The sequence below is a fragment of the Glandiceps talaboti genome, chromosome 4 (assembly GCF_964340395.1).
Source record: "Glandiceps talaboti chromosome 4, keGlaTala1.1, whole genome shotgun sequence".
Classification (NCBI taxonomy): Eukaryota; Metazoa; Hemichordata; class Enteropneusta; family Spengelidae; genus Glandiceps; species Glandiceps talaboti.
The window spans coordinates 7,123,523-7,144,136 of NC_135552.1; the positions used below are offsets into that span (position 1 = coordinate 7,123,523).

Genomic DNA, 20,614 nt, shown 5'->3' on the forward strand with positions numbered 1-20,614 from the left:
CAAACAAATGTTGGTCTTTGTCTCCATACACCATGTTACATATTGTGCTCTAACTAAATTTGTAATACCATATTTTTGAGACTCTAACGAAGAGTTTGAGATATATATATATATATATATATATATATATATATATATATATATATATATATATATATATATATATATATATATATATATAGTTTTGGTAGTACTGGAACTCTTTCTTGGTTGTAACTCAGAGTTTCACGCATTGCGCGATCATCAGACAACTGCATATATATATATATATATATATATATATATATATATATATATATATATATATATATATATATATGCGGTATAGAGCACTGTCTTAGCAGATTGATACTCACCGAGTTATATATATATATATATATATATATATATATATATATATATATATATATATATATATATACCAAGGGAGGGATATCATCCTTCATGTGTATTTCTTTTGTTTTTAGCTGAATTACAATCTCCTACATGTCTTTGCATGTATGTGTATTTTGAGATTTGTTGTGTTGGGGGAGGGGGTAGGGTAGGAGGCTAGGATAGATTGTTGCAATGTAATCTGTTTATTGCTATCACCGATCAGTAAGAGAATATTTCTGAGAATAATCGTACCTCAGACCTCTATAGGTAGTGGTCTGAGATCGTACCCATTGATCATATCATCCATAGTTTAGCTTGATTTGTATATTACATGAGACTGATGTCTCACAGTCCAGTCAATGATCCACTATATTGTTGATATCTTCGAGTTCCTCCGTCACTTTACGATTTCTTGAAAAGGCGGAGCACGGATTGGAATGCTTCAGCTGCACAGTGACGAATAGATGCAATGATATTCCTAAGTATAGACGACTCCCCACTCCTTATAGCCTCACTTTGAACATTTGCTTTTCTTATCTCATCGACCGTTGGGTAGTTTTCAGCTTTATCCTTCTCTACGATGGTTTTTATTTCTGCTGTGATATCATCCGTATACGGCCTGTACTCATGCGCACTTTTAATCTCATTAATCATATCACTAAGTTTCTCCCTTTGTGATTCGATTTCCTGTTTGTCTTCTGTTATGTTGTCGAAGGCTATAACCCTATTACCACATTTCTTTATCACGTCCTTTAGGAAGTCTTGAGCAGTTTCTAAGAATTCTTGCAGAGTTGTTCTATTAATCTTAAGTTGATCTGCTCCCGTAAATAACACAATGGCACGCTCGTGTATGTCTTTGCTAAACATCTTCTCCAGGTAAACAAGCGATGCGATGCATTCCTCGGTCATTCGATCGTGGACACTTAAAGTGAGAATGATGCAGTCTATCCCACCTGACTGGCTTATAGCAATGCCGACCGATTTAGCGATTTCGTTTTGAACACGTTCGTTGGCTTCATCCCGCGTATCAAATAGTCCAGGGGTGTCAATAACAATTCTATCGGCGGATCTGCGAAAGCTTGTATTCAGTGTTCCTGATTTCATTGATAATTTTTCATCAAATGTTTCCATCCCTAAAATTGTATTGCCTGTTGCACTTTTTCCGCTCCCAGTTCTACCTACCAAAACAATACAAGTAGGAAGATGTCCATGTGCAGCTGCCATACCTGTGTATCAAGTAAGATTTATTTTATTATTCACAGTTGTGAGCGAAATGTAGGAGATGTGGAAGTTTCGTGTCACAAATGAACTACCAATATGTTTGAGAGCTCGGAAATATTCAAAAAATAAACGTAAAGGGTTAAACAAATAACGTCTAGCCATGGGGAAAAGGACAAATAATCAATTTTGTTCTCGCGATTTTCCGGATTTCTAATGTTACTTTCTGTATATTTCAAATAAAGTTTTAAATACTGTTTCCTCTCACTGTTTGTTTCTTTCTATTTCCTACCTGATATCACTGTCTTATCTGAGTTCATCAACTTTGCATTAATTAGTAGCTTGCTAGAACAAACTCACTATTTGCCCAAATTAACGCATTATGCCGTGAGTGTAAACATCTACTGATTCGAGAGAACAAAATTGATTATTTGTCGTTTTCCCTATGGTAAAGCGATATAGTATATACCTTCAATTCTTCAATGTATCATTGTGATCTGGTCAAAATGGTCACAGTTTGCAATATTTAGCGATAAGTTAACAATTAAAGGCACAGCTGCCTGTGCATGGGACCCTATTTTGCATATGACTGACTGTACGTTTGGAGGTGGGAACTTGTGATGACTCAGTGGCAAGTAATCAACGAAATATAAACATTCCTTATCTGGGTTGTTCACATGCAAATGCCGCATATTTGAATAATCCTGCGTGCCACAGAATCTAAACTGCTGTTTGCACTAAGTGAATTTGTCTCATTTTGAAAGTTTTTTTCATTGTATGAAACAAACAGATTGATTTTGAACAAGTTACCATCCTACGACATTCACAAACAATTTGTACATGATACATGACCTGTGTGTTTCTCGGAGCAGAGAAAAAATGCTGACAACAAAACCCAGAAGCTAGTGCTCTGTACGGCAGTTTGAATTTCCCGCATTTGCATATATTAGCCATAATCCTCTTTATATAGGGAAGTTCTGTAGCTTGCTCAGATGCACTGGCGCTCGTGAAGTTGTTCGATCGCAGAGAACAACGACAACGGCCGGAGAACTGCGACAGTTAGGCCTTTAGGCTGACCGCCTTACTGTCATAGTTCTCCATTGCTGTAGTTCTCTGTGATCTGGCAACTTCACGAGTGCCTGTGCTCAGATCCAACATTTGCCTTGTATCACCCATAGCCAACTGTAGTCCAACGACACAGTGACATAAATACAATTCAGCAAACTATGTTTTGCGTCTTCACTGTAAAACATAGTGTTGTTAGTAGTAATAAAGGGAGGGAACTCCAAACACCATCAATATTAAGTAAGTGTATGACATTGCGTTTACCATATAGCCAACTATGGGTTGCTCGATCAAGTTTGTTAATAAGTGGAAGCATTTTCCAATGGTGGTTCAAACTTAATGATTATTTTGTTTGGTATAATAAATTGGTTTAAAGGTCAGTTTATATCCAAGTGACCGGTTTGTTAAGATTATTGCAGGGAAGACATTGGCGATATGTCCCCTGGTTGATACTTAGTTGACCCTTGTTTTAAGGGTCCTTCATAAGTTGCAGTTAGATGGAAGATTTACTTTAATATCTATAGACATAGCAAATAAGCCATTCCTTTTGATTAATACATATGCACTAAACTTCGAAGGCCCCATAGTTTATTTATGGAACAACTGTCTGATGTACTTAGTGAGTTCCACACTGATCCACAAAGGGAAATTATTTGGGGTGGAGATCACAATTTTTGTTTAAACCAAGTATTGGATAGATATGGTGGGAATCACACTGCCTGGAAACGGTCTGGTGAGATGTTTGAAAACGTTATGAATGATTTGGATTTAATTGACATCTGGCGTATTAGAAATCCATCAAGACGGTATACTTGGCGCCGTTTACGCCCAATTTTAACCCAGAGTCGTTTGGATTACTTTTTAATTAGCAATTCACTTCAGTCATCAATTAGTTCATGTGATATTGTGCCAAACATCTTATCAGACCACTCTGCCATTGTGCTTTCCATGGGTGATAAAAGGGGAAAACTAGGTAATTCTCTTTGGAAATTCAACAATAGCCTTCTAAAAGATTCTGAATATCCACAGCTTATACAAGATAGTTTACAGGGATGGGTGATGGAGTACCATGATCCACAAAACAAACAGGGGTTGTGGGAATTCATTAAGTACAAAATTAAAACCATTACAATCAAATATAGCAAAACAAAAGCAAGAGAGAGAAATATGCATGTAACTACCCTTGAATCACGCTTGAGGGACCTTGACATAGAGCTTTGTAACAGGAGGATGTGAGGGGACACTTACGCTGCAGGAGTGTTTCAACTCTCTCTCACCAGTATGAATAAGAATAGGACACCAGGTAATGACGGCCTTACAGTTGAGTTCTATCAAACTTTTTGGCATAGCGTGGGACCTTTTGTCATTGATTCCCTAAATGAAGCATATGAAAAGGGTCATCTCTCTAGTAGCTAATCTCAGGGAGTGATTACTCTTATAGAGAAAAAAGATAAATATAAAAGATATATTTCTAACTGGCGCCCTATAACTTTACTAAATACTGATTATAAAATAGGTTCACGTTGCATTGCTAAAAGAATGGGAAAAGTTCTAGAGAGTCTTGTCAGTGTAACCCAGACAGCCTTTGTCAAAAATCGCTCTATTGGCCAATGTGTTCGTTTGATTGAAGGCATTCTGGATTATACAAAGGACTTGGACTTACCTGGTGTCTTATTGGCCATTGACTTTAAAAAGGCTTTTGATAGTTTGGAATGGAAATTTATTTTTCAATGTATGGAAAATTTTAATTTTGGACCTTCCCTTATTACTTGGGTCCATACTTTTTATCATAACCCTTCAAGCTGTGTCATGAACAGAGGTTTATCTACTGACTACTTCGATCTTACAAGAGGAGTCAGACAAGGAGACCCATTGTCACCTATTTTATTCATACTCTCATTAGAAGCCCTATTAATTAAACTACAGCTGGATGAGAATATACAGGGTATTGGGGTTGAGGGTTATGAGATTAAAAGTTATGCCTATGCCGATGACCTTACATGTTTTTTAAGTAACGAACAATCTGTCAAGAACCTTTTTTCACTACTCAGTAATTTTTCATTGGTATCGGGTCTGAGTGTAAATTATGACAAGTCTGAAGCACTTTGGTTAGGGAAATGGAATTCTCGTCAAGATAGGCTGTTCGGGGTGAAATGGCCTATGTCACCTATCAAGATTGTTGGAATTTTCTTTTCTTATAATCGCAAAGTAGCAAATGAGAAAAATATGAGCTCGCCAATTAAGAGTCTTACAAATGTATTACACAGTTGGAATTGGCGCAATTTATCTATTATTGGTAGAACTCAGATCATCAAAACCCTTGTTATTCCAAAAATTTTGTACCCTCTCAGTCTTATCAATGTCCACCAACAAGATATTAAAAACATCAACTCAAAAATATATTCCTTTTTGTGGAAAGGACATGATAAGATAGCACGCAACACGATGATAGGTGACATAGGCCAAGGGGGGCTTGGTATGCTGGACCTATGTTCCATGCAGAAAGCTTTCAAACTCAAGTGGGTAAAGAACTATTTAGCTAACGATTTTCATCCCTGGAAACTTATCTTGGATTTTTACTTGAAGTCATTAGGAGGAAAGTTTATTTTTAAATGTAACTTTTCTATAGGAACCCTTCCAATTAAGCTTCCACCCTTTTACTCTGATTTGTTAAATGTGTGGAGTAGTCTTGGGCAAAATGAACATTTCTCACCTGCATATGAAATCATTTGGAACAACAAGTCCATTCTTATTCAAGGCAAAAGTGTTTTTCATCGTGATATTTTTAATACTGGCATTGTATATATTGCGGATATTTTCAGTGAAACTAGTCGGGTGAAAGGGTGGGAAGAGTTGCATATTTTAGGGATAAACCATATCAATTTTTTATTATGGCAGGGCACTATCTCTGCCATTCCCTCAGACTGGAAAAGAGAAAAGGCTGTTTGTGTTCGGCCAGAAAATACATACAAAATCTACTGCAATGAGCAAGTCATGTGTCTATTGAATTCAACACAGAAACAAATCCAAAAGTTTATTTCCAATAGTTACTTTGTTGTCCCAAGAAGTCAGCTATTTTTGAAGAGTTTTGAAAAGACTTTAGATTGGGGTTTTATATATCGTATGCCATTTAAGGTTACAATCTGTAGTTCACTGCGTGTGTTTCAATGGAAACTCAATCACAACATTCTATACACAAACTCTATGCTATTCCGACTGGGGTCACCCCTAGTCAGCTCTGATAAATGTTCATTTTGCCATACAGCTACAGAAACAGTTTTTCACTTATTTGTTGGCTGCAATTTTGTTAAAGTCATCTGGTACAAAATGTGGGATGAGTGGGGAAGAGTTCTAAACTGTCCAAGGAACCCAAGCCCTGAGCAAATCATATTTGGTGATAGCAATTGGTCAGACTTACTTAATCATGTTATTTTTATCTACAAAAAATCTATCTACTATCGTAAACTTGCGAAACAGTTACCAAGCTTTACATCAGTCAGGATAAATGTGGACTATTCTCAAAAAAATGGAACACCAGATATCACAAAGGAAAGGTACCTTGGGAATTTATTTTTAAAAATGGGGAGATTTTGCAACAGGACTCTAACGCACATTGCAATTTACACTTGAGACAGACTTTTATTTGATAGTGGGTTTTCTAACTCGTGGCTGTTTTTTCAAGTAAGCCAGGCTGATGATGTATGTCTTTTCTTTTGTTTGTTTTTCCTTCAATATTTTAACAGAACGGTGAAATGTTTCTTTCTTTTTTGTGTTCTGTGTTGTCTGTTTTGTCACTTTCTTTTGAATACAATAAAACATTAAAAAAAAAAAAAAAAAAAAAAAAAAAAGTTGCAGTTCTGTCTAACTAGACAATGTTCCTGCATATGTTTAGCTTAAATTTTAATTTTGTTCAACAAACAGAGATGCTAGTATTTCGACCATAATATGATCTGAAAGGCTTTTTTCAGCCTTGTTTTTATAGGCAGACACTAGGAGGTCCCTCTGATGTAGGTTCACGCGACTCTATCACTGCGTTTGTTTATGTTTGTGAAAGTCATGAGTCATGTTGTAACATAACATTCGAGTGCAAGCTTATAGATTATGTTTGATTTTGGCACTGAATGTCGAAGTGGATCGTTAGTAGGCTTCAATTTAATATAACATCCACCCAAGGTCCATGAATTCACCAATTTTTCCAAGATTTTGTCCACACATTCTTTATTGTAGTGACATAGACAGACAATTTCCCTTCAAAAACTACCAACGCACTCAAATTGTTTTGTCACCAATTCTGTAACTATTTATTGATGATAGTCTTCACTTAGTCATTTTCCATATTGAAATAGAGGACCTCTACTTGAACATTTCATCATCCGTGACACGTATTACTCTCACTGGTACATAACACCGATTACCTGTAAACTGTGTACACTGGCTTGTACTTGATACCACGAAATAGAAAGTCAACTGATTGCATAATTAATATCACCTACATGTACATGTAGCTGTCAGATTATCAATTTATATAGTGTATATAGATTTGATGTTGATCTGTTATCTAGTTTTTGTGTTTTTAAAACCCAAACATCATTTTGAAGGTACATAAATGATAAAGTGTAACAGTAGCAGTGAGAAAATCATATTTGATGTCCATCTAGCCTTGGTTCAATTAAAGTCACTCTTTAATGTAAATTATCATCAAAATTATATTAATAATTGTAAAACCTAAATATCACATGTTAATTAATAAATTGGTAGTCGACTGGTTCATTATATAGCATCCTTAAATAAAATGCTATGGCCGAAAGAAATGTTTTAGCACCCATTTCGGAGATGAACAAGTATCCTGCCATGAACCAACAACAGGTAGACACTATTCCACGTCGAAAGACGATTGACACCTTTCTAAGTGGTATTGATCCGCTTCTTCTCAAATACTCGTATGACTTCTGTCGTTTAGATTTCAAACCCGAGTCCACAATGAAGTTTTTTCCGTTCAAAATATTTCGAACAATTCTTTCAACCTGTCAGAACCGTACACAAGCGCATGATTTTAAACGGAGTTGCTGAAATACAAACTCCACGATCACATCTGTTGTAATTATTTAGTTCAGATCAGGGGCATGAGGCAACAATATATTCTGGTGAAATCCGAAATTGATAATGGTATACAGGTAATAAAGGCCCATGTTAGCTATGAGTCACATTTACATATTTACTTCTTCATCTATAGCGTATTTTAATAAACTCATTATACACGTCTACACATATCTGTTATTTTGGGTAAGAGGCCAGAAATGATTATATCATATGTATGTACTTGTACACTTTCTGGTCTTTGAAAAAAATGAAACATTTTTAGTAGTCGCAGAAAAAGTTTATATAAATAAGCTTATGGAAGACTCCTAAAAAGAATAAATAAAGGAAAAGAAAGTATACGGAGAGACATGGTGCAAAATCGGGGGCATGAGGAAACAATTCTGGTGAAACCCGAAAATGATAATGATATACAGATAACAAAGGTTCAAGTTAGCTATGAGTCACATTTACATACTTACTTATTTATTTATAGTATATTTTGATAAACTCATTATACACGTCTACACATATTTGTTATTTTGGGTATAAGAAATGGAATGATTAAAAATATTATATGTATGTACTTGTACACATTCTGGTCTTTTAAAAATGAAACATTTTTAATAATCGCAGAAAAAGGTTACAGCTCGCCCAGCGGCAGCGAAGCTGCCGCGTAGCGGCTCAATGACTAGTACGCATGCGCGTCGCATATACTATGCGAAAAAATTTGGTGGTTCTCCCAGGGATGCATTGCGGCGTGCAGTGACTACGCATGCGCCTTCCATATACTATGTACATCCTCCACGCGCTACCGTGTTGTCATATAGCATAGGCGACATAAACATCGCCATGCATTGCAATATGAGGTGAGATTAGTGCCAAAACACTTGTCTTAACATTATTTTTAGTTTACATTTTCATTTTATTCTCCCATTTTGTCTCCATTTTTATCTAATTGTGTTTGCATTTTAATTTCAACCTCTCATTTTGTTAGCATTTTTATCTCATTGTGTTTGCATTTTTATTTCAACCTCTCATTTTGTTTGCATTTTTATCTCATTGTGTTTGCATTTTTATTTCAACCTCTCATTTTGTTTGCATTTTTATCTCATTGTGTTTGCATTTTTATTTCAACCTCTCATTTTGTTTGCATTTTTATCTCATTGTGTTTGCATTTTTATTTCAACCTCTCATTTTGTTTGCATTTTTATTTGAACCTCTCATTTTGTTAGCATTTTTATTTCAACCTCTCATTTTGTTTGCATTTTTATCTCATTGTGTTTGCATTTTTATTTCAACATCCCATTTAGTTTGCATTTTTATTTCAACCTCTCATTTTGTTTGCATTTTATCTCATTGTGCTTGCATTTTTATTTCAACATCCCATTTTGTTTGCATTTGTATTTCAACCTCTCATTTTGTTTGCAATTTTATCTAATTGTGTTCACATTTTTATTTGGTTGTCATTGTGTTCACATTTTTATTATCTATCTCATTATCATAATTTATGTATCTCCCTAGCCTAGAGTTGGCTTTCCTGTCAGTGTGAAATTCTTAAATTTTACACGAAATAAATACCTTCGCTATCGTTTTAGTTCGTTGGACAGATTTAGGAAGTTTTTGACACCTGTACTTAAAGGTGACTGGAATCTTTGTTCAGTGTCACGCTTTCGTGAAACTTTCAATCATCTGTGATAATAAAGTACTAAGTTAAAGGGCACATGTTTCCGCGGTTGAAAATATCGTCTGGTCATCGTAGAAGTGGGGCGGCGGCCACTCCAATTCTTCTAGTACAGATGGATTCGCTTCTCTGAACAGTGCCATGATATCTGAGGCATGTCAGGAACTGAATGAGGCCAATAGCTTGCTTAGACAAGCTCTATCCGGAGGAACTGAGAACGCCGCTACCCCCTTTGATCACATCACCCACCGTCTCTCAATCACAATCGAGCGTCGGGCATGTTGGGGACTCTCCACGCAATGTCCAATCATGCCAAGCTATATAGACACCGCCAACCCGTGCCCAGATTATGACTACAGCCACTCTAACATCACAGACACAAGTGCTAAGGAGTGAGTTGATCGAGTATGTGTTTTCGTTCTAGGAGTCGTCCTCGTCATGGCAGGTCTGTGAGGGCACTGCATCTGCATCCCGCTCATGGAGTCGACCAGCCGGGCGTCCAACTTGCCACACGTTTGCATGTGGGTCGCGGTAGGATTGGGTTCCTACTTTGCAGGACAAGAGGGAATTGGTGAAAGCTGGCCTTGGTGAGAAAAAATTACACATGCCTGTAAATTTAAATGGCTTGGAGGTTATTGAGTTTTTGTGTGATGCGTATCCCAAAATCGAAAATGCAGATGGTGTAGAAATTTGCCGAAGGTTCAAGAAAAGTTGAGGTTATAAAATGTTCTGCAGCTATGTATGAGAGGGGGGGTGGGGCTCCGAACATGGACAAAATTCATCCAGGTTATATGGTCTTTTGGTTAGAGTTAACCAGCCGAAGCAAAGAGTATTTATCAAAAACAAATCAGAGATCAATTATTTGATGCCTCTTCCACAGGGTCTAGAGACTTCTGGTCAATCCTGAAAAGAATGGTTCAAAGGGAAAATAATTATGTTGAGGATATCGGTATTGAAGCATGGTATGAGCATTTTCGTAATTTGTTTAACTCGTCATCCGGTTCTCACGGGGATGACATTTTTCTGAATTTAGTCAATGATGAAATTAACGCATATGTTAGTGATTCTGATGAACATATTGAACCAGGTTTAGACTTTTCTCATCTTATTAACTCAAGAATTACAGAAGAAGAAATTCTTCAAAGTCTTAGAAAGTTAAAAAATGGGAAGTCTCCTGACCCGATGGAATACCAAGTGAGTTCTATAAATTTTCTGCTGATGTCATTTTACCTCTTTTAACAGAATTATTCAACTTTATTTTAGACTCTGGTATGTTTCCCTCTGAGCAGGGGCATGAGGCAACAATTCTGGTGAAACCCGAAAATGATAATGATGTGATACAGGTGACAAAGGCCCAAGTTAGCTATGAGTCTCATTTACATACTTATTTCTTTATTTAAAGTATATTTTAATAAACTCATTATACACACATATTTGTTATTTTGGGTATGAGGCCAGAAATGATTTGTACGTATGTATCTGTACACTTTCTGGAAACATTTTTAATATTAATAATAATCGCAGAAAAAGTTTATATAAATATGGAAGACTCTAAAATAGAATAAAGGAAAAGAAAGTATATGGATAGATTTTGTCTGTAATGCTTTAATGGAACATGATCGATCATGGTGCAAAATCGACGCTTAGTTCTCTCGCGACAGCTGACGCGCTGTTTGCCATGCTCGAGCTCCGAACGCATTCCTTGCTTAAACTTGTAATACAGAGGGGTAGGACACGCAATCGAATAAACCAATCACGACGCTTCAAATCGAACATGTGACCCATGAATTTTCGCTCGAAGCTCGATACCACCTGCTGCCCTCTTGTGGTGAGATATATATTTCGCATGTTGCAGTACATTATGGCGTTTGCGGGAAAGTAAAACAGATTGCTGAAACAGCATATTATATGAACTGAAGCTCCGAAACGGTGCGTCTTTTGCGAGGGATATAAACAAAAACACAATTGATAATATCTTGGTTTAATCAATATTTGGTGCCGTAGAGTTGTGGTAGGCTCGAACACACAGTCGATTCCGGTCTATATTATTTTCATAAAATTACGTTAAAATAATCATTAAACATTAGTCATCATACCTGTGTCGCTTCAAAATATACCTTTGCATGAAAGAGAAAACGTAACAACATCATTTGACTGAGTAAACAAATACTCGTAAGTTCACCCGACACAGAAATCGTCCGTGAACGAGGGCGATGTGGTTTCAAGCTTACGACGAAAAAGAACACCAAAGTGTCCTACCCTTCCTTTTTTAGCAAATTGAGCAAATTGAGCAAATTGAGCAAATGTTGAGCGCGTGGAGGTTGAATTTTCAAATTCCAAGATTCGAATCATTCGATCTCGCGATCGCGCGACAAGACAGAGAAGTAAATTATACGGCCGTTGGGGGCGCTATTCAATCGGTACACTCCGCAGCAGCTAGCGTCCGGTGTCCCGTACATTCTATTTGTATTCCAGCGCGATTCGATCGAGTTAAATATATGTGTTTCTCTGTGTATTATAATTAGATATTAATTAGCGATTCGGGATACTGAAATAATGATAAACAAGAACTTGACGAAACTTGTTGATGTTGTCTATATTCACGTTATTCAATATTGTTATAGACACCAGAATTGTTGCCTCATGCCCTTGGTCTATCCGTAGACTTTCTTTTTTCTTTATTCTTTTTTGTAATCTTCCATATTTATATAAACTTTTTTCTGCGATTATTATAAAAAAATGTTTCATTTTTTTAAAAGACCAGAAAGTCAACAAGTACATACATATAATATTTTTAATCATTCCATTTCTGGCCGTATACCCAAAATAACAAATATGTGTAGACGTGTATGATGAGTTTATCAAAATATACTATAAATAATTAAAGAAGTAAGTATGTAAATGTGACTCATAGCTAACTTGGGCGTTTATTACCTGTATGACATCATTATCATTTTCGAGTTTCACCAGAATTGTTGCCTCAACCAGAAAGTAGAGTTGCGGTAGGCTCGAACACACAGTCGATTCCGGTCTATATTATTTTCATAAAATTACGTAAAAATAATAAATCGTCATATCCATGTATCTTCAAAATATACACTTTGAATGAAAGAGAAAACTTAACAACATCATTTGACTGGGTAAACAAATATTCGTAAGTTTGCCCGAAATAGAAGCGTGAGGGCGATGTGGTTGCAAGCATACGACGAAAAAGAACACCAAAGTGTCGTACCCTTCCTTTTTTAGCAAATGAGCAAATTGAGCAAATTGAGCAAATGTTGAGCTCGTGGAGGTTGAATTTTCAAATTCCAAGATTCGAATCATTCGATCTCGTGATCGCGCGACAAGACAGAGAAGTAAATTCTACGACCGTTGGGGCGCTATTCAATCGGTACACTCCGATCCGCAGCAGCACTGGAATATAGAATATACGGGACGTATATTCTATTTGTATTCCAGTGCGATTCGATCGAGTTAAATATATGTGTTTCTCTGTGTATTATAATTAGATATTAATTAGCGATTCGGGATACTGAAACAATGATAAACAAGAAGTTGACGAAACTTGTTGATGTTGTCTATATTTACATTATTCAATATTGTTATAGACACCAAAATTGTTGCCTCATGCCCTTGATTCGATTTGCCCAAACATGATTGTGATTAATCTGACGTCATTTCTCGAAACGAGGTTGTAAACAAAACGCTCAATCACGATCATGATTACTTACATGTAAACATTTTTTAAAAGTTTCGCACATATCCGATAAATTAAATGATTTCACACCGTCAAAATGATTACAATGATAACAAATTACCAATCTGATCGAATACAGTTTATTTACATAATGTTTTCCGTCATTTCTAACTTGCCGTCAGCCACGGGCGCGCGATCCCCCTATGATTGTCCGCCATCTTGTAATCACGTCAATCATGGTTCGGGGCATGATTACTATGACTACCAATCATGATTGTGATTGGTAATTATCAAACGCAAAATCATGATTGTCATTGATAAATCATGATTATGATTGTGCAAATCGAACGCGCCCCTGAATTGTTGCCTCATGCCCTTAATACATCAAAGTGTCCTACCCCTTCTTTTTTAGCAAATGGTTGAATTTTCAAATTCCAGTACTTTCATGGACGTTTGCTAAGATTTAAATCAGTCGAGCTCGCGATCGCGCGACAAGACAGAGAAGTACATTATATGACCGTTGAGGGCGCTATTCAACCGGTACACGCCTCAGCGCACCGTCACGCAAGTTATTTATATTCCAACGCGTTCGATGGAGTTAATTATGTATTTCTCTGTGTATAATTATAATTAGATATTAATTATCGATTCAAGATACTGAAATAATTATAAACAAGAACTAGACAGAACATTTTGATGTCGTCTTTATTCATGTTATTCAAACTGTTATAGACACCAGAATTGTTGCCTCATACCCTTGTTCAGACTTGAATGTCGTGTATATGTTTTTTGTTGTATTGTCCTGCAGTGGGGTCATGTTTGTTGGCGATTTTTCGCCCAAAACTCAACATATAATCCATAAGACTAGTACTAGATAGACAATAAGCTTACACTCGAACATTACATTCACAGACATACATGTAAACAAACTGATAAAGAGTCGCGTGAACCACAGCGGGTGTTGTTTTTGTATCAAAGTTGTCAGTTTGATAGCGATAAGAAGTAGACTTTTTTCGGCACCTTCAAAGCCAGTCTTTATTGTCCACCACTGATAAAACGACGTTCTGATCACAGACGTTTCTAAATAACTCCTGCAATGGTTGTAAAAGCATCACCTGAACCTAAATCAGAGGCAACCCTGTTGTTTTGTATCAGTTGTATTGTGTTTTTTACCTAATTTTGTCCTCGCGTGTATTAATCTTTCCATCGATCACTTCATTCAAGCGATTAACGTACCTGTGTTTCCGTGGGTTGTACCCGGATTGCTACATCCTGAAGTTTCGATCAAAACACTGTCGGAATCTTAGTGTGATATTAACGACAATATAAAAGCTTCATCACAATGTAAGTAAAATAGTATATTTACAGCTAAGCTTACCTTTGAATCACAGTGACTATAGCTACCGGCGGTGTCGATACAAAAGTCGGTACAGTTGTTTATGTAGTGACAGGTAATCTTCGGCAACTCAAGGCAGGATGACAGCTCTCCGAGTCCAGTAAACTGTCTACGTATCGTCAGGCTTCACCGTGCGTCACAATTATGGGACCAGTGTTAAATCACGTGTTTGACGAACGCCCTCTCCTTGACCAATGTAGTTTTATGCATGCGCATTTAATACAAGTACAACCGTTCCCGGCGATAGAAACTGTTCTCAAACATTGCAGATCAAACACGTTAATGGTAAAATCTGTCATATTATATAATATCCAATACATTGATTAATCTACCATTGCACTATAGGTAAGTGATAACAACTGATTGTGTTGAAACTCGATGAAAATTCCAGAAAGTACAATAGGACATTTGCATACCAAATGGTGAAATTCTGCACTGTTGTCTGCAAAGCTGAACTGAGCCTTCCTCGGTCAAGATAACAGATTTCATGAAAAAATCGTATTCATGTATATAATAGAGAGAGATAATAAGCCTCTGAATTTCTGAACATGTTCTTTTTCCATAATTATATTAACTATGTAGAAATGGATGCTCCTTTGAAAATAGCTGTACTGGGTTTTCGCGGAAGTGGTAAAAGTTCAACGGGGAACAAAATATTAGGAAAGGACGAATTTGACGTCGCAAAACCACCGAAGTTTGAACGTCAGACGAAGGAAGTAACGTTTAAACAATCTGTACATCACGATACGCCTATATTAGTTATAGACACACCACCACTGCCCGACAACACCGATGAGGATAATATCTCAACTGCCAAAAGACTAGTGCGTCAGTGCTTGGAGATAGCATCTGGGGAAGGCGTTGACCCGGGTCTTGATGCAATCCTGCTGACTGTTGGTGGTAGAAGCATCAGCGAAAATGATATCAAGTTTATCGAACAATTACTCAGTAGCAACGTATTGAACTTTCTGAACTTTCTGATAATCGTGTTTACGGTGACCCATATCGAGAAAGAAGGACGTGCGGCAACACTAACAGACGCTCAATCGCCAGAACATCTGAAGAAGTTGGTCCAAGATTGCGAAAACCGTGTCTTCCTCATAAACACCAGCACTTCGGTTGAAGATGGTGACGAAGTCGATGATGTCCCGCAGTTAATTTCAAAGATAGTAGCCATGAAGAAGATTAATGATGTACATCAGAAGCGGGAAGAGATCGAACCAAAGGAGTCGTCAAAAGATACGTAAGTAATTAAATAATATCAGATTCAATTTATTTCATCATGGAAAGGTACTTGCATGGTTTGAGTACAGTGTAAGACATGTCAGAACATTCAGTGTAGTGCAAGGCATGATCATTTAAAATAGTTAACAGTATGAATTTAACGAAGATAGTGTTTTATTTCCGAAAGTGTTTGGTAGGGGCAGGTAGTCTTAACTACGTCGCCGATATTTGACTCCGCTTCTTTCAACAGTATGTCATTATCAGAGTAAATAATTATTGAACTTTGAAATTGGTTGCAATGGTGAGTGATAACGCCACTTCAGTCTGTTTGATTATTTAAATGGAGTCTTCATGTACACTTGTTCTTCCGAAATTAATTTTTTTAAAGTTAAAATTGACGCTTATTAACATATAGGCTTATATTATGTAAATTTGTACACAGTTGTTTTCCTCATTTCTTTGGCGATGGAATCTTCGGAATAGGGAGCCAGCTTTTCCCTAAGAAACTTTTGCAAGACGAGAAAACGTGTTTCCACTCTGAATTATTTTTCATATTATCTTAATATAGAGTTGAAGATACACCTAAAGGTGAACCATTATGCATTGCTATTGTTGGCCTTGTTGGTAGTGGCAAGAGTGCCACAGGAAACACAATCCTAGGAGAAAGCTTATTTCGTAGTGAGCTTTCCATGTCTCTCGTCACAAAAGAGACACAATCTAAAATTCGAACTCTAGAAGATGGAAGACGTTTGTTGATAATAGACACCCCGCCCATACCTGACAGTCGAAAAGAGGTATCGTCAGAAAAAGTAGTTGAAGAGTTTAGCAAGTGTGTGAAAGTGGCCCTTGGCCATGGGAAAGGTCTGGACGCCATACTATTTACAATTAACTTGGCAGATCGTTTTACCGAAGAAGACGCCCAATGCATCGACTTTATTCATGGAATTTTCGGGAAAAAGTTGACAAAATATTTTGTTTTGATGTTTACAAGAGAGGACGAATTGAAGCGTACTGATACAACACTTCGCACATTTCTGAAAGGTGAGATCCCAAAATATCTTAAATATCTTCTGAAGAAATACGACAACCGATTTATGGCGATTGATAACATTAACACGGACAAAGACGTGAAAGAAGAGAAAGTTAGAGAGTTGATAAGCATAATTGATAAAATGAAGACAACAAACAACGTTCCCTATACTGATGATATCAAGGATATGCGATCGCGATGGGAAGGACAATCATGCATACTTTTATAGGTGAAGAACCAATACAAGATAAGGTCTCCAGAAACATTTCGCAGCGTCATTAATTTCTAGTTTACAAATGAATGAATGTTTGTTTGGTGTGATAATCTTCCAGAAGATAAGAGATAAAGCAAATTGTTTCTGTTATCAATGCCTTGGTAATTATAAGATTAGGGGTGTTTTAATTTAGATAAGAGGAGAATAATGGACAAAATGCCCTTATTTAGTCAATAAAGAGAGAATCATATACACAGCTGAAAGAGAGAAAAGTAACCAAGGAAAGAAGGAACAAAAGTTTTATATCACCAAAAAAATCAATCAATTGATCAATGTCACACAAAAAATAAGTTGTATTTAACCACAAATTAATAATTCAATCGATCAATCATTCAATCAAATAACCAATAAATCAATCGATCGATAAATCAATTTATGCTTGATTTCCCCTGTGATTTGACCTTGACCAAGAAGTTGTGAACTTCAAGTTAGTAAGTAAGTAAGTAAGTAAGTAAGTAAGTAAGTAAGTAAGTAAGTAAGTAAGTAAGTAAGTAAGTAAGTAAGTAAGTAAGTAATTTTATTATATCACTGTGTAAAGTGTTCCATCTCCACCAGTATAATCTAGAATTCATAGTTGTGGATACTGACAGAATAAAGCAGAACCTACGCAGAATCCATATAGTATATGAAGAGACCCGGAATACTATCCTGGAATAAACAATGAATTGTAAATCTGGGTTTTTGTTTGGCCACAGACAATATGTGGTTTGGCTTGGAGCTTTGGATTTAGAGATATCTAGTGGAATACACAATGTGTATGTGTTGATGTTCCCAATGTTCCCATTGCTACACAAGACATGAATTGAGTAAAGGAAGTGTCAAATCTGTAGGTTGGGTGGTTTTAATTAATATGTAAATATGTTGCTTTGAAGGAAACAAACTTTTTCCTCTATGACTGAACTAACTCATTGGAGTTGTGAGTAACACCTTGTATAATTACGCCAAGGTAACACCTAGTATAGAACGATCAATGCGTAATGTTGTAATCATGCAACAACCCAGGGCAAAACAGTCTCTCATAGATATGGTACAACGTTAGCTCTATGCCTGAATAGTAATGAACCAGTATCTCAAAATCGTATGTGTATTTTTTAAACTGCAATTATTGTAGGAAATTTGTCTTGCTGGACAAATATTACCGTAATCATAACAACACTAAACCATGGAGTTGTGATTGGCCCTATCACAAAATGTAGAACATGCAACAAAATTTAGACACACAATACATTTTGCATCAGCTTGTCCTCTAAAAGTTCACCTTCTATTTATCATTTGTCTGTCACATGTCATAAACAACGTGAGGACAATACACCTGTACTCTATAGCCCCATTCAGATATTTCAAACATTCAGACTGTAATCAAACAAAAAGTTGGTTGTGAAGCCCCTATAGAAGATACTTGAAGATATTGAAAGGACTGTATAAATTAGACACACTTCACTGGTATTTCGAGTTGATGGTGGAATTAATTACTGAAAATAGACTTCACTCACACAGTCTACTAAAATGGCTTTTAATAGTGATTATTTTCAGATGTTCACATCTATTCATAAAATTCACATTATTATCTAAATGTTTATCTGTACATGTATATGTATGGTTTTGTGTTAGGTCTTCATTTCAGTAAGAATACAAATTAAATCATAATACTGTGTAATTTATCATATCACAACTTCGTTATTTCTAGTGGGGCAGATGTAAGGCTGGCAAATGTGGTAAAATCTTCATTGATTTTCAGCATAAAATATTGAACTGACAAGGGCATGTGCATGTATTATTTGTAATTTTATTACTATGTTCTCATATACTCCAATGGTAAAAAGAGAGGTTTTACTCTACAAATACACGAGAATGTTCACCCACCCTCACAGACATTGATCCACCCCCACATACATACATACATACATACATACATACATACATACATACATACATACATACATACATACATATACATACATACATACACACGTACGTACACACGTACATACATACATACATACATACATACATACATACATACATACATACATACACACGTACATAGTACATACATACACACATACACACACAAACATACATACATACATACATACATACATACATACATACATACATACATACATACATACATACATACATACATACATACATACATACATACATACACACATACATAAACAAGCCAAAAAAAGCAATTCAGTGTTCTCCCCGAGGGGGTTTTGAGGGGCGAAGCAGCCCTTCATTTGCACGGGCCACCTTTTTCTTGCAGGACCATACATTTATATGTACCATTTATACAAGCCTCTGTACAAAGTTCGTGCGAGTTCATAACTTGTGGCAGACATACTGAGCTCCAAGTGGTGTGCTCTGGTGTCCTTGGGTACCAGGAAGGTCAATCAAGAAAAATAAGAATGTTTGCCTATTGAGGTAAAGTGACTCCCCTCGTTTATCAAATGTAAAGAAATTCACGACAAACAAATTGAGAACAATGGATGGATTTACAGAAATCTATCAAGTGTGACAAAACTTACAGATATAAGTAGTTGTAGTGTTTGTGAAGGTAGGCCTACCATAGAAATGACCCAAGTGAGTGAGCGAGTGTAACCTTATAGTCTAGTTCATGACGACCATGTTCCAATTCTACACTGTTATCTTCTTCACACATTAATGCCAGGATCTCCATAATTTTGAAAAATAAAGGGGTGTCCCAATTTTCATATTAATTTGCATATCATTAGCATATTTTTTACAGCAAAGGCCTACAATCAATTAAATTCCCATTTATCCATTCAGCAAACTTGAATACACAGAAATTTGTTCAGATCAACAATTTCCAAAACTTTAACATAATTGATAATGTAAAAAATTCAGGAAAGAGATTGACAATATATAGCCCAGCACTTAGGTTCTATCGAATAGTACAGTGCATGCATGTGACCTGCGCAATCAGTTACTCCAGTGGCCAGCAAACAAGTTTCTATGATTTTAAAAAGTGAATAAATAAACGTTTTAATGGAAAAATAATAACGACCCTTAGCCCACAAAATAGCATTGTCGCAAATCACGACCTGTTTTACGGCACCGTTCTTAACGAGCCTCCCACTGGAAACAAACAAACAAACAAACAAACAAAAACATAAACAAATTAACCTATAAATGAGTAGATAAATACATTAATAAACAACAACAAACAAACAAACAAACACTACCCCAAAATAGTCACCAATGGCATACACATTCAGCATATACATGAAGTTTCTAAAGCCAGTACAGTGGACCATAACAATCTGTGAGACAAATTGATCAAACCGATGAAACAAGACATTAATTGATATATTAGTTAGGAATAACCTGGTTAAGAAATAAATAGCCAAAGCCACACAGGTGGGCAAAGTCTGACCAAATAGTATCAACCCATCTGGAATATCATGGTGTAGATTATGTCAGTCAGTGAAACCATACATATACTGGGATGGTATGGTGATTTGGGGAGCTGAAAATCACTGATGAGTTTAATTAAATTTGGTAAACGCTGATTGTAAATATTAAATAATTGTTGAAAAGAAAGAATA

General features: G+C 36.2%; 2 protein-coding genes across 3 annotated transcripts; one reads left to right on the plus strand and one right to left on the minus strand.

Annotated features, from left to right (window-relative positions):
• Window positions 1-428: 428 nt before the first annotated feature.
• On the minus strand, window positions 429-14,700 carry LOC144433718 (uncharacterized). The gene is made up of 2 exons (XM_078122072.1): window positions 14,494-14,700; window positions 429-1,601 (listed from the first exon to the last, which is right to left on the minus strand). Exon 2 carries the CDS (start codon window positions 1,597-1,599, stop codon window positions 778-780), a length of 822 nt encoding a protein of 273 aa, XP_077978198.1. The 5' UTR covers window positions 1,600-1,601; window positions 14,494-14,700; the 3' UTR covers window positions 429-777.
• A 44-nt stretch (window positions 14,701-14,744) lies between these two features.
• On the plus strand, window positions 14,745-18,788 carry LOC144433717 (GTPase IMAP family member 8-like). Of its 2 annotated transcripts, XM_078122071.1 has the most exons (3): window positions 14,745-14,856; window positions 15,094-15,754; window positions 16,304-18,788. In XM_078122071.1, the coding sequence occupies exons 2-3, from the start codon at window positions 15,096-15,098 to the stop codon at window positions 16,992-16,994; spliced, it is 1,350 nt and encodes a 449-aa protein (XP_077978197.1). In that variant the 5' UTR covers window positions 14,745-14,856; window positions 15,094-15,095; the 3' UTR covers window positions 16,995-18,788. The 2 variants fall into 2 exon arrangements, with proteins under 2 accessions (XP_077978197.1, XP_077978196.1); XM_078122070.1 differs by lacking the exon at window positions 14,745-14,856 and having other exon boundaries at window positions 14,967-15,754.
• Window positions 18,789-20,614: the final 1,826 nt, after the last annotated feature.

What these genes read in the sequence shown, in the direction of transcription:
- LOC144433718 (XM_078122072.1), bottom strand. Translation starts at nt 1,599, where the DNA reads ATGGCAGCTGCACATGGACATCTTCCTACTTGTATTGTTTTGGTAGGT.
- LOC144433717 (XM_078122070.1), top strand. Translation starts at nt 15,060, where the DNA reads ATGTTCTTTTTCCATAATTATATTAACTATGTAGAAATGGATGCTCCT. An exon ending in AAGGAGTCGTCAAAAGATAC is followed by an intron (nt 15,755 to 16,303) that starts GTAAGTAATTAA and finishes ATCTTAATATAG; the next exon opens with AGTTGAAGATACACCTAAAG.